The sequence below is a fragment of the Leptinotarsa decemlineata genome, unplaced genomic scaffold (assembly GCF_025532065.1).
Source record: "Leptinotarsa decemlineata unplaced genomic scaffold, Ldec_3_MD MMD2_tig00000026_RagTag_RagTag, whole genome shotgun sequence".
Lineage (NCBI taxonomy): Eukaryota > Metazoa > Arthropoda > Insecta > Coleoptera > Chrysomelidae > Leptinotarsa > Leptinotarsa decemlineata.
This window is the reverse complement of record NW_027412539.1, coordinates 7,826,178-7,841,882: the sequence shown is the minus strand read 5'-3', so window position 1 is coordinate 7,841,882 and position 15,705 is coordinate 7,826,178. Positions and strand designations below refer to the sequence as shown.

General features: G+C 34.5%; 1 protein-coding gene across 1 annotated transcript in view; it reads left to right on the top strand.

The window, feature by feature from the left end:
* LOC111503749 (reelin domain-containing protein 1) overlaps positions 1 to 14,913 on the top strand; it is a 31,974-nt gene extending 17,061 nt beyond the window's left edge. The window contains exons 2-3 of the mRNA XM_023158138.2: positions 1,241 to 1,454; positions 14,511 to 14,913. Coding sequence (XP_023013906.2) covers positions 1,241 to 1,454; positions 14,511 to 14,574 — 278 coding nt within the window. The 3' untranslated portion in view covers positions 14,575 to 14,913. The remainder of the gene's footprint in view (positions 1 to 1,240; positions 1,455 to 14,510) is intronic.
* The last annotated feature ends 792 nt before the right edge of the window (positions 14,914 to 15,705 follow it).

Sequence of the window (15,705 nt, the reverse complement as noted above, 5' to 3'; positions counted from 1 at the left end):
ACTGTTTCTATCGTATTTGTAATAAATTTGTATCATATTTCTTTTTTTCATTCGTGAAAGCCATTTTTCGCCAAAAATTCAATGACTCGTACAATAATAAAATATCATTGAGTCTAACAAATTGAAAGTCAAATCAGGAAACATCGAAGTCGAAACCCATTATGATAAAAATTGATTTTTTCAATATCTCCAATTTTTCAAAAAAGAATGAAAACTTATGATACATCAGATACAGAAAGAATCTAATGTAGCGCCCGTAAGAAAAAATAAAATTGATGATGCTGGCCGGAATACGAAACGTCGGATAGCAAATCTGAAAACACCAAGCAGGAAAGAAGTGGCAATATGGAAGTGCAATTTATTTTTGAATCCTTCGAAAAATAAAGCCAGATAAAAATGAAAGCCATTTTTCAAAATTTCAGTTTTTTCCGAATATCTCCAGATATACTCGAAACTTGAGAAGTTTCTCAACGGCGTATTGTTAGTCAGGTGAATGCGCAACGTTATCCCAATTTAACCATCTTTGTATCTCTCATAGTTTCCGAGATCCCAATGGTGAGGTTCGAATTTGAAACACCCTTTAGAAGCTCCTATAATTATACTTTGACTTCTGAGTATAATTTGTATGTATTTGAAACTAACGTTTTCAGAGAGAAAAATGCCTCAATGAACTCAGAATAAAAAATATGAATATCAGTGAATAAAAAATACCTTTAATTTCATTGTACCACTGGATGTAACAACTCAAAATACGAACTTTCACCTTGAAAATTTTCGGAAATAGATATAGATTCTCATCCATCGGATTTTCGAAAATGCCTCCATTTTGCTGCAAGCATTTATCAGCACTCCTCGAAAGCAAATGTCAAGATGAAGTTGTCAAAGATTTCTATAAGCGGTTTTACTACTAAATTTCATGTCACCCTTGGTGGTTGACCATCTGCCATGTTTTTTTGAAAAAAAAATTTATATACTGATAAACAAGCTCCAGCTTGCTGACAAAGTTGTGGAATTCACGTAGATCGGTGAGTCTGACAATTACCTGGGGCAGGATACTACTAAACTGTATAGAACTGTTTCGTTTTGCAGAACATAGAAATTATTATCATTATTACTATAACTCTTGGAGAAATATCTAGCAATCAACGAATCTGATGTTTCCCTGAACTTTACCTGTAAATTTTCAGGTATCCGTTGGTTATTTGATATTTTATTAATTTTTATTCCTACGTCCTTACAGTAACCATCCAAGGATCAGCAAACTTCAAAGGATTCTTCATTCAAGCCAGAGATGTCGCCACCAACGAGTGGATCGGAGATTGGGTAGAAACACCGAATACTAAAGTTCATTCAGAATGTAGCGCCATCACACATGGAGATCCAAGAGCGAAGCAGTCGGCTACATTAGTCTGGCAGGCTCCTCAAAATTCAAGGGGAGGACAAGTCTATTTCACGTAAGTTCATTTTTCCCAAACATTATTATATCGAGGCCAACTGAAACTTTCTTCCACTGTCACACTTTTCTTGGTGCTGACACATTTTTTCATGGCTATATCCGAAATCTGGCTCAAAGGCATCATCAAAATTTTCTAGGTGCATGGGTTCAGTAATGTCACTTTCTTGAAATTAGACTTCAGTATTACCAACAGCAACATTTCTAGTTTTTTTTCAAATCTTAGGAAGGAAATTTTCAACTGCTGAGGTTAAGATTTTTGCATATTTCGTGTCGGCTTCTCCTTCATCATATTGATCTTATAGTCGAAGTAAACGATATTGTGCACATTTAATGGTGGCGGCTCTCTTAAAGGCCAAAAAAAAACAAATACATAGAAATAAACGGCAGCGAACTAGTCCGCGTTATCTGTAGACTTGGCGGTTCGTATTGGATAATTTTTACTAACCGAATTTTATGATTGGCTGAAGAGTCATAAAATTAAATTTGAAGTCATGTTACGGTGACGAATAGAAATCGAGAAATGCGGAGATGGTTATCGCCGTCGTGTTCAGTTCAGGAACTGATCACGAGTGTGATAACAATGCAGAACTTTTCCAGTTTAGTGATTCCAATAGCGATGGTGAACAATGTGAAAAAGAGATAATAGTGAATAAGATTCAGATGTATTTGGATAGTGAAACACAAAGATTATGTTTCAATGCATATAAGAATCTACATCTCAAGTTTGTTTCCGAGGGAAACAAACTATTACAAGCAACATCAGATTTAACCGAAATTCCTTTATCAACTGTACGTAAAATAGTCAAAAACAAACCTTATGAACGCAAGACGCGATTTGATACAGGATTAGCAAAACATTATGTTCATCAAATGAAATCATTGAAAAAAACAATATACGACTGTTACAAAAGCAATGAGATTCCTACAATTGAAATCTCAAGGAAAAAATTAAATACTTCCGGCCATAACGTGAGGTGCTGTGACAAAACTCTTCAGAATTGGATAAAGAAACTAGGATTTAGATTTGAGATATAAAACAAACATCAAGCAGTTACGGAAGGCAGAAGAATAGTGGAATTGCGTAACAAATACTTAGAACAAATAAATATAGACAAGAACCACGGCAAATTTTCTATTTGGACGAAACTTAGTATGACACTCATGACACGGTTATGAAAGGGTGGACTGATGGTTCGAGAATGTGTACGCCTAACATGCCTGCAAACAAAGGATTGCGACTAATTATTGTGCATTGCGGAGGAAGTAAAGGATGGGTTCCGAATTCTTTGAAATTATGTAGAAAAAACTTGAGGACTGCAATGTTGACTATCATAACAACATGGAAGCTAATATTTTCAAGGAATAGTTTGAAAACACATTGATCCCAAATTTGGATGTGAATAGTGTAATAGTTCTTGACAACGCTTTCCATCATTCGCGACAGCTCATCAAAGACCGAATAAAAATTTGAGAAAAGATGAAAAACAAAGTTTTTTAATGGAAAACAATTTGTATTTTGAAAATTATACCAAAAACCAGCTACTTGAAATTTTTCAGACAAAAACATTTGAAAAATTGTATGCCCTTGAGAGTATTGCTGAAAAGTATGGACACGCCATACTGAGACTTCACCCTATTATTGTGTTTTCAATCCCATCGAGTTGATTTGGCAAAAACTGAAACCAAGTATCAGGCGTAAAAATGATTTTCTAAAATTTGATAAAACCGTAATTGAGGTAATTAAAAAAGAAGTATCTAATATTACCGAAGAAGACTGGCAGAAAAGGATTAAAAAAGTAATTTTAGTTGAAAAAGACTATATGGAGATTGGACACTTCCATATTAATGGTGGAAATAAATTCATTATTGATTTAAATATATATATATATATATATATATATATATATATATATATATATATATATATATATATATATATATATATATATATATATATATATATATATATATATATATTTAATACTTATATAATCAGAAATGATTATTAAATAACGGAATTAGTTAGCTCCCTAACTATATTATTGCGGTGAATCAGCGCAGAGGTCGTGCGGAAGGATGACCGGGAGGTCGTAAGTTTGGTCCCTACCGCGACCAGATATTTTTCTCGAGAGAATTTGTCTAGTTGAAGCTGGTATGATTCTGCAACGTCACACGGCTGACGAAGTGCGAATAGCCATAATGCTCCCTTAGTGGCTCGGAGAGTTATTAACATTGCCTACCCAGGACACGAGGCTAATGACCAAAGTAGTCGATGCCGATGGCATCCAAAAAAAACTATATTATTAAAGGGGAGCTGTTGGAAGGTAAATTGCACTATAGCGTTTTCTTATACTATACCTTCGTAGTAAGTCACAAGAAAGATGAATTGGCAGAAATTTTGGGAAATTTGAATTATTGGATCATGAAAATCCAGTCCACAATGGAGAAAGGAGAGGAAGAGAAAATTGATTTTTTGTATGTATCAGTGAAAAGACTAAAGAGTGGCAGAAGTATATAGACAACCAACCCATACGGACCAATATTCAAGCAAGTACTCCAATCATCATCCGCGACAGAAAAGACGGGTTAGTAGGACTTTGGTAGAGAGAGCAAGACCCGTCTGCGAATCGAAAGGGCTACAAGAGGAAATGTGTCATATGAAGATTGCGTTTTCAGGTAATGGATGTAACAAGATCGAAGTCAAACAAGCCTTACAACCCATACAGAAACACTTCACGGTCAATGAAAGAACTTTTTCGCTCCACACAAGCGATGTGATGGACTGACTTGAAAGGATCTTCAAAAAACATGGAGTTTGGTCCATTTTCAAGCCCATAACAACGATAGATCAGCTGAAGACCCCAGGGATCCGAGTACCCCAAAAGTATGCCAGATACCGTTGTGGTTCGTTCTGCATCGGAACTACGAACAAAAGCATCTTGTAAAAGAGAAAACAAAACTTCACAAACGGTTCAAGCAATCCGGTGATTATGATGATTACAGAGGTTTTTCAGACGTTCGCAATCAATGTAAACAAGTCAGTGGTAATTGCTATAAACATTATATCACTAATATCGAAAACAATATAAAGTCGAATCTAAAAAACATTCTGGAGGTTTGTCAACGATAAGCGGAAAAATTATGATCTTTCAGGCAAAATGCACTCACAGAATCAATATGAAAACTCCCTAGACGGAGTTGTGAATCTTTTTGCAAATCATTATTCCTCTGGGTTCACTTCTCACCATAATGTACATATGCCCAATTATGCGTTTGATGAATGTAACCATTTCGGCCATGTTGAGATATACAGATTTTTCTAAAGCATTTGATAGGGTCAACCAAGATTTGCTTATCGCCAAACTGTCTTCGTTAGGTTTTTATGGACCAATCTTGCAATGGGATCCAGAGTTTTACTATCTGGTAGAAGCCATATAGTAAAAATAGGAGGCTGTGTATCATCCACAATTTCTGTTCCTTTGGGTTTTCCTCAGGATTTCCACTGTGGACCTTTGCTATTCAACATATTTATTAATGACCTAGTTACAATTATAAAACATAGTAAGGTACTGATTTTCGCTGATGACGTAAGAATATTCAAATTAATTGTGTTATGAATCGAATGAATTTGAATATATCCAAATGTTTCTGTCAAACATTTTCTAGAATTATTCACCCTGTTCTACATGATTACAGTATCAATAATATACCAATTAATAGGAAATCAGTGATAAAGGACTTAGGAATTATGTTCGATCGTGAATTGAACTAAATCTCATAATGAGTATATTATAGCTAAATCACTCAAGATGTTGGGCTTCATGAATAGATCATGTAAGGAATTCAGTTTGAACACTCTCAAGTTATTATATTGTTCATTAGTTAGATCATTATTGGAGTACGCTTCAATAATTTGGTGCCCATATTATGAGATACACATAAACCAAATTGAAGCTGTACAAAACACTTTCCTAAGGATCTGTGCATACAAGTTAGGTCTAAGTAGGGGAGAATATGCATACAACAACATTAGAGATCAGATGAATCTATTATCTTTAAAGAATAGAAGAATTATTTTAAGCAAACTTTGAACTGGCAACATCAATTGTGAGGAGATTTTATCTTCAATTAATTTGAATGTCAACATACAGACCAGAGTCAGTACCGAAACATTTGAAATACCGTTCCAATCCACAAATTATGATTTTTTTTCTCTCCTGTCACTCGAATGCTCAGAAATGGGAATATATCAACAGGTCAAACATCAACAAGACACGGATACCGGTACTTCGTAACACAAATATTCTCCCAATGATTAAGAAAAGTTCGGGCCAAAAGTGTAGATCAGTCTGCCGTTCGACACCTAGTCCCATAAGTACAAGTGTACCACGACTAAATTTCACTACTATGTTAGTGTTTTTATATGCTAGTGGCATAACTACAACCGGTTAGTATTATCTGACTACTACCTGTTACTTTTTGGGAAAGAAAATTTTTGGCTTTCTACTACTCCATCTCGATACAAAAAAATGTGGGAATCTTCCAAAGAAAGGAAGGAAGTAATCAATTTGAAAATAAGTAACTCAATACATGGATGTGAAGATCATACAAAGAAGCAACTTTCAGACACAAACTGAAAGAAAGCCCCCCTGAAACAACTACTTTCATATAAATATTGAATTACACAAAAAAAATTCTTTCGAAACAAATACTTTTACATGAACACTGAATTATACAGAAGATACTTTTCTCTACTCAGTTTGTATTTCAAATATTCGATATGGAATAAATTTCAGATATCATTCACAGGAGTTCCACTGTAAATGAATGGTAACAAATTGCACTTACATGGAACACTGTCATCCTCACTGGTAGAAATCGATGTTTCGCCATAAGACACTTGCCTTAGGGCTCGTCAGTACCAAATTGGATAACATTATAGAAAATACACACAATTCATTCATGAATTACGATTTTTAGTGTCACGAAATATGATTGATCTACTTATGTCATCGATGACATCGTAATGACATCCATTCACCTGTTTAATTAAATCCCAGCCAACAGGAATCTAATTTGAATTGAAGGGGCTATATTTTTAGGAGTGATAAATTTTTGGGAAAGAAAGTTTTTAGCTTTCTACTACTCCATCTTGATACAAAAAAATGTGGGAATCTTCTAAAGAAAGGAAGAAAGTAATCAATTTGAAAATAAGTAACTCTATACATGGATGTGTAGATCATGCAAAGAAGCAACTTCCAGAAAACTGGAAGAAAGCCCTCCTGAAACCGCTACTTTCATATAAACATTGAATTACACGAAAGAAAAAAATTATTTCCCATAAATTGATCACTCCTAAAAATATAACCCATTCAATTCAAATACCTGTTACTGTTCCTATACCAAACTACTTCTTTTTTAGTCCCTCTATTTTGTTATGTATCTCCTTTATGTTAGTGACTATTCCCTACATTTTTTCTCCAATATTTATCTGTTCACGTATGAGACCAAACGAAGGGCTGTTCGAAATATGATCTTTGTCGCTATTCATAGAACTCACTCCACAGTTTTCGATTTCCAAGCTTTTGAAGGCATCCAGGGCCTTGTTGTCATGTACCGACCTCAACAATTTTAAACATTTCTCACTTATGCTGTGGTCGTTCTCTATAATGTGTTGATCGACACTAAATTTTTCCGGTCTATAAAACCGAATATGCAAAACATGTTCCTTGTAGTGAGCTAATATAGTCCGTTTGGTTTAACCAACATATTTTTTATCACAATCGTCGCAGCTTATTTCGTAAATCCCAGACTTCTCTTATTCCAGCGTCTTGCCTTTCGGACTGCCCAACACTTGTTGAAGTGTACGTGCAGTACACTTCAACATACCATATACACCAATGGGTTGGGACCAACCCATTGGTGTATTTGGGTTCATATTTATCCATTATGTTTGATGAATACCCGTTGCTGTCAGTCGTATTTTTTCCCAATCTCATACATTTTTCCCTTGTACAAAGAGAGATATGAGATTGGGAAAAAGTTGTTAGGGAGTATAAATCAAACATAGTGGATAAATAAATTAGAAAACAAATATTCAGAAAGTATCTTCGTGATGCTTCGACTTTCCGAAAAGAGGAAGATTCAAAATTCATAGAGCTTCCATATGAACCAAAATACGTCAATGGGTTGGTCGGAATATTCAAAAAATCAAATATAAGAGTGACTTTCAAAACTGCTCGTACACTTCAACGAGTATTGGGCAGTTCGAAAGACAAGACATTGGAAAAAGAAAAGTCTAGGATTCACAAAATAAGCTACGAGGCTTGTGATGAGAAATATGTTGGTCAAACAAAACGGACTATATTAGTTCGCCACAAGGAACATATTTCGCATGTTTGGTTTCATAGACCGGAGAAATCTGGTGAGGAATGTTTGAAATTGTTGAGACCAGTACATGTCAACAGGTTTCTGGATGCCTTTGGAAGCTTAGAAATCGAAAAGTGTGGAATGAGTTCATTGGATAGCGACAAAAGTCCTATTCTCTTTTGGTCTTATACGTGATAATTCTGTAAAATTACAGATGATTATAAGAAAAAAATGAAGGGAATAGTCACTAACATAAAAGAAATAAATAACGAATTGAAGGTATTGAAAAAACAGGTAATTTAGCATAGGAACAATAACAGGTATAGTTAGGTATAGTTAGAAAGAAATTTGAGGAACTATGGTGCATTTGACAAAAGGAAAACAAGAAAATGTGTGGTTACTAGAAGTGAGAGAAATCAAATAAATGTTATGAGTAAGCAAATATTGCCACATAAAAATTTACACAGTGAAAACATCTTTTTTTTTAGTTTAGGATTGGCCAGTTACAAAAATTATTCTAATCAAGATTGTTCTTTACGAGAAATTGCCCACGACATGGGCAATATAAATGATACAGCATACGCAAAGTTCATCACCTCACTGAAAGGGATTACGGAAGGAGAGTACGATTTGCGAAGTGGTTAAGACGTAGAAATGGGGAAGTTGGAAATATTTGTAAAAAAATAATATGGACGGACGAATCAAAATTCGCCAACAATGGTTGGTTCAACAGAAATATCCATTATAGGTGGAATAATACTAATGAACATTTACATGGGGGAACCAATTTTCAAGAAATGTTCGAAATAAATGTTTGGTTAGGAATTGTGGGAACATCCTTGGCCCTTTCCTTTATGATGATCATTTGAATAGTGAAATGTATCTTCATTTTCTATTCAATGAATTCGATGGCTACTTAGATGAATTGCCATGAAATACAATTTTTTCAACAGGACGGCGCTCCTCCCCATAATGCAGCAATAGTAAGGGAACCTTTAGATGCAATATTCCAAGATAATGGATTGGAAAGAATGGACCAATTAACTGGCCAGCTTTAGATTTTTTGTCTTGGGATACATAAAGGATAAAGTTTTTTCAACACCAAGAACAGATATCGATCATCTCAAACAGAAAATTAAAGATACATGTATTAGTATTACACCTATTATGCTAGAAAATTGCCACATATATTGTATGAACAGGCAACTTATGTGCATTCAACAAAGAGGTCGTCAATTTGAGCATTCAATATAGATTGCCATGTAGCTTTGATTTTCCGTATTGGTTTCATTTGGGTTTCATAAATTGTTTTTCTGTTTGATTGTTATTACTGATGATTGAACGCTATGAAAAATATCAAATGTGATATATTCTTGGATTGTGAATTTATCGCTTCATCAACATCTATAATTTTAAAGAAAGGTCCGTATTTAAAACGAAAAGTTGATGTTGACCATGTTGACACGAAACGTTTTATGGAATATTTATTATTACATCGTCATAGTACACTTCGAGTACAATAAATTTTTTTTTTCCATTTTCTGATATTTTTCGAAATAACAATTTCATTCGAAAAAAAAAACGAAAAGCAGCATTTTCCCGTAAATTTTCTTCGACAATTGTATTTTTTCATTTAATGGTCTTCAAATCTGATACGGTTTAGAATGTAGCAATGTTACCACATGATACAAGAAACGGTCTGTATAATCAAACATAGGATGAAAAAATTATGAACATGTTCAATTATACCTTTCCCGTATATTGTAAAAATACAAAACGCATGATTACTTCACTGAAAATTTCAGTGTGAACACAGAACCGGATGCCTCGTATCACCACTGTGAACTCTGACCTGACCCAGATAGCCAGTATTTAACTTCTGGGACCTATCCGGGACACTGAAATTTTAGAGCATTCAACTCGGAGCGGAAAAGAAATTTTATTAATTCACTGGAAACTAATTATAACCCGTTAATAGCTGAACGAAATCTAACGCAAATTGTATTAGCACGACCATCGTTGCTGAAAAGCGTCATGCATGCCAATTAGCATTTCCACAGGGAATAGGTGTGTTATTAATATGAATAATTATCAACAGTTCAATTTGGAGAACGTTTTACTCTGTTGAGTTTCGTTCTAGAGCAAATACTTTCTACAATCAATACTTATGGAAATTTTGAGGTTTTTTCAAAATGTTTGTCTTTATTTGTTCATGAATAGAGTGAATTTATTTGAACGAATGTTTTTTAGAATTTGCATCAGCAGTTATCCATAAAGTATGGAATTTTTGAGTTGATTTATGAAAAGGCTATTTATATGATAGTTCAAGATTCTAGAGTAGATGAAAGACATATAAGAATAATAAGACAATAACAAGAATATTAAAGGATATACACGTAAAGTATATACACGTAATAATAAATATGCTGTATTGTCTATGAAGAGAATTCTAAGCTAAGCTAAAAACAATGATAATGTTTTGAATGGAAAACAAGACATTGCCGGGATATAATACGTAGTAACAAAGTTTACGAAGGTAAATATGAAAAGAATATATACAGAGTTTCAACATTGAAATCCATTTATGAAACATTAACACATTTTCAAAACTGTATTTAATCACTTCTGTGACATTCTATTTCACCACCTCATCATTCCATACTGTTTGCGAGACAATCTAAACACAAAAACAAACTCTTTTTGCCGATATCAACTTGAAGATTGTAACATATCAATTATTCAAATTTCTGTTCTCACAGATCTGGGATCTGTGAGACTTATCGAAGTACATATTGTTTATTTTGATTATTTTATTCATTTCACAGTTAGGTATTCAAATTGACATAGTTAGGTTAGGTTAAATCTAAAGTGAGTTGGTCTATTCGACCTCCACTGTAACCCGCAAGGGTTTATTGTGGCTCACACCTATTCACACTCGACCAAATAAACCCAGCTTCTTCGGCTCTGCCGAACTCTAAAAACCTGAATCGGTCCACAAAGTATGTGCTCTGCAGTTCCATCATTTTCCAGACAGAGGGGACACACACTATCTTCCGACAGTCCGAGTCTCTGCATATGATGATTTAAATGACAGTGACCTATAAGAAGGCCTCTTAGGAATGGAAAATGTTCCTCCTGACGAAAATCAAGTAGTTTTCATAAAAGACCTCTAAAACAACGCATTTTAAACTTATCATTTCAACAGATTTCTTTAAAACATTATTTAAATACTCAAAAAAAGAGTAATGAAATAATGCATTCAACATTTAAAGGGATTCGTTTCTATTTTACCATTTGGCAATATCGGTAATAGCTAATAAAGGACAATGAATCTGTTACCTGTATGAGACAAACAAAGATGACATATTTCAGAGGCGTGCTGTTCTGTTCACTTATGTTCCGAGTTCCAAGACATTCTGTGACATGACATTTTGTGTACCTATCTTCCTCTATATAAATAAATAACAAAACAACTGTTGTTTATGTGGCTTGTGGAGGTGGTATTGAACTATAATTTATAGTTTGCCTCAATTGTTGATTTATAAAGATAATTTTCCTTTTTTAAAGTAGAATATCTAGGTACGTATAAATTATTTCAACGTGATATAGGCGCTAATGCCAATATGTGAATTAAAAACAAATCCCTTTAAAAATGAAAACCCAACATTTGAAACATCAATTTGAATACTTTTCGAAGTGAATTTGAAAAACTCATGAATCAAACTCAACTTTATTTTGTTTAAACTTGCATTTGCTGTAATAACCCAAATTGAGGAACATTCCCCATTGTGAGGTTGAGTGCATTAATCCCTAGGGTGAGATCCTGTATTTTGTTACTTCTCCTATTGAGGCAACCACTGAAGAGGGTAGACAATTCCAGAACATTGACACTGATTTCTTTTCATAGTGACAGTTCCTATTCAATACTTTTATTGATTTTATTCATTCATTAATTTCAAGGTTCGGAATGCAAACCCCTATTGAAACTCACAAGTAAACTGTATTCCTTGTTTTTTTGGTATGTACTTATGATGCACTATTTGCAACTTTTGGTGTAGTGACGAATATTACTGGAGTTTTTTTCGCAACATCATAAATGTCATTATTAGGATTGAACTGTTTAATAACAGTTTGGTGTGGAGAAAAAACTTCACTAATATTTATTGGTATGCTCAAATTGTCTGATATCCCAGTATATCTAAATTGTTTTACAGTGACGACTGTTGAAAGGGGGTACAGTATATTTGTAAATTTTTGTAGAAGTCTCCTAAATGGGAATTTTCACTTGGGTAACCATTTTCAGTATCGATGATTGAATTAAAAAAAATGAAGAACTGTTCTATACCCCGCAGAACTCCGCAAATCAAGACCTAGTCATCCCAGCTGGGCACAAATACTACTTTCTTGCTCTAAATCAAGAAAAGAGTAACGAATCATCAAAAATTAACACGTTTAATGAGAGTCTCTCTTTACATAAAACAACATACATATTGATACCAACCCATAAAACGAATTCCAACTATAATATGATGAATCAGGAAAAAGCTCTTTAGTTTCTTCTCTGAACTCTTTGCAGTTTATTGTGCGCTTTAGATACTTTGGTAGTTGGTTATACATCTTGAAGCTATAATACACAACTGAATTTTCAATGAAGGTAGATGAGGGGATAGAAAGCTATACATTCACAGTGTAGCGTGTGACATAATCCTGCATAATACTTTCACCATCAACGCTGGTATTCCCCAGGGATCCATATTGTCTCCAACCTTTTTTTTTATTATATATCAACGACTTATTGGAAGAAACCAAGGATCCAATAAATTGCTTTGCTGACGACAGCACACTTGTCTCGTCATTCCATTCTGATTCCAGGATATCGGCTGCGGAAGCACATCATCACCGGCAGCAGGTAGTTGAATGTCTTAATTTGAATCTAGAAATAATTTCGAATTGGGGTGGAAGTAACTAGGTTCAATTCAATGACACAAAAACACAGGCAATGATTTTCTCCATGAAGATGAATGTCTTCGAACCGGATATAATGATGTCAGGTCAGACAATTCCGCTTTCTGCTTCGATAAGTTTGTTGAGAGTTAAAATGGGCACTAATATGCTTTAGCACAATCATGTCGCTGGAATTAAGAAAGCCGCTTTTCAAAAGCTTGGAACACTGGAACCAATGTTCCTCCTCCTCAGCCACTTTTGATGCTTTATGAAGCTCATATCACACCTTCTTTGGAGTTTTGTTCTCATGTATGGAGCTCCGCCCCCAAACATATCTTGAAGCCATTCGCCTGATTGGAAATCAGAAAATTTTCAAGGGACTTGGCACAATTGATTCCACCAAGAACGGTGCATGTCAGAAATACGCGACGGACTGTGGCTGCTCATCGTTATGAGGTTCAACTCTGTACACCACGAACTCCACTGTTTAAGAACTCTTTCATTGGAAGAACGGCGTTTATGTGGAATAAACTTTCTGAGAACGTTTTTTCAAATGGATTGAATCTTCAGCGATTCAAATCGAATGTGAATCATTACTTTCGCACAGGCACCGCTCTAAGAACGCCTGAAGGATTTTCCAGTAGTGCTTGTGTTTTTTCCTTAAACAAATATGTTTTTCTGTTAACCAACTATCGCCCCCATATGAAGGACAAGTCTCAAAAGTCCGAAATTTGTTAGAGCTAAGAACTAACTAGGTCTTACTTTTTAAGGTATGATTCCTAACACGGAAATGAGGAAGGTCTGTTCAATGCTTATTTACTAGACAAACACTCTCCAAAATAAAAACAGCATACACTAATAAAATTTTGTTTGCAATAAACAAAGACCTGCCAAAATCACGACACCTGACCTTGCAGATGAATCTCAATGCCCTCTTTTGAAGAACAAGAAAGGGGTGGGTGTATCTCAGGTGACATTTTTCCAGAGGATGATACATAGGTATTACTCATTTCTAGTTCGTTGGATGGAAGCTAACTGAAAAGATGTTTTGTTCCAATTCAGATGGTTTATCAACATTACTAAATGCAATATTTCGTGAAATAAAAAATATCGCTTTGACAATTATTTATTTTTCTTGAGGTACGCACCCTGTTGCAATGATAGCCTCTCGAATGTCTTACAATGTAAAGAAAAAGAATTATTTTGACACATCTTGCAATCTATGCTTATACTTTTTGTTGGTATTTATCGCTAGAGGATTTTATTGTTAATACCAACAGCTTTTTCTACTCTAGGAACTATATACTCCACTTTACGGTAGCTTGTGGAAGGTGTTGTGTGAGGTGTTGAGTTGAGATTTCATTATCCAGAATTGTTATCATTTTGTTATTTGCTAGAATTTGTTTATATGCCAATGAAATGAAGGTTGCAATTCAGATCGAAAACTGGATAATGTGATTACATTTTGACCTTGTAGGGGTTGACAAATGATGATAATGCCTCAGCTTGCAATATACATTTTTTCATTGGTTGATATGAATGCGTCGCAGACATATCTTCTGTGTTGAAGTATAAATAAAATTCTTCAATTTCTACAGAACTATATTCTAGAGTATTTCACACAATACCTCAACAACCAAGCCCCTGTTTTCATTTGCTAAATACACAAGACATTCATATTTTCCTTTCTACTATCCTTGTTGTTTCATTTCATGTAGTAATCTTGTTTTCTTGTTTTCAGGGGAACTGTACTGAAAGAGTATGCCGAGTTTTGGTCAGAGATGGTATCCCAACTTGCAGCGTAGTGTAATTACTTTGTTTTGTGTCATTAAAATTGAATTTCCACCTCAGTGACTACTGTTCCTTTTTGTGCAACCAGAGTGAAATGGGAGCTTTACGTTGGAGTTTATGTTTATTTTAGATCCTTTAAGTGCTTTCCCAATTATTTATTGTCGCTGGAATACTCCTCAACGGAAACCGGACGACAATTATTCATAAAACTATGATGGAGCCATTAAATTTTTTAAAAATGTATAAGAAATTGCATAATGCCAGAGTATATAAAACTATTGTTTTCTATAATCGATACCAATCAAATGTACAGTTTGTTAATTGTTTTTTATATTTTCGTGTCAGTGGCTGCTCCAGATAACAGATTGATAGTTTTACTATTAAAATATGAAAAAATTCATACTGCAAAAAATGTGTAAGGAATTAAAATAGAAGATTATATGGACAAACGTTCATTATTGATTTAAATGGTTGAGGCGGACTAAACTTGGTATACGGAAGACTCAAACGCCCAGGCGACAGTTAAGGTGCTCAGCTCCTACCAAGTCTTTTTGAGACTTGTAGAAAGCTATCTTAACGCACTCAATGAGCTAGGTTGTCACATTAGGCTTACTTTAGCCTGGTTACCCGGACACGATGAATATAAGAGCATTGAGGAGGCCGATACTTCAGCTTTAGCCCATCAAGGTGCCTTGTATGGGCTGGTGAAGACAAGCTTGAAGATATCTTTCCATTCGTGGAGCTTCCAGTAATGAGGCAGGTGAAAATGAAAGAACCCTCGCCAAAATTCTTGAGAGACCTGCAAAACCACAACCGCGAAGTTGTAAGGGAAAGACCTACAATTATTGCGTTTCTCGAAAAATACAAGATTCTAACCGATTATCAACATGGTTTTAGAAAAAGCTAGATCAGTTGAGACTGATATTGCTAGAAAATTCGAGTTTATTTATATCGATAAAGGGAAGTACGTAGTTCAATATTATTTAACTTGGCTAAGGCGTTTGATTCGGTAAATAGTGACATAATGGTTAGTAAGTTATATTACATAAAACATTTTATGGAAGATAGGAAAATGGTAGTGACTGTAAATAATGCAGTATCCGATATTAGGATAATATCTTCCGAAGTATATAAAACAAGGTTTC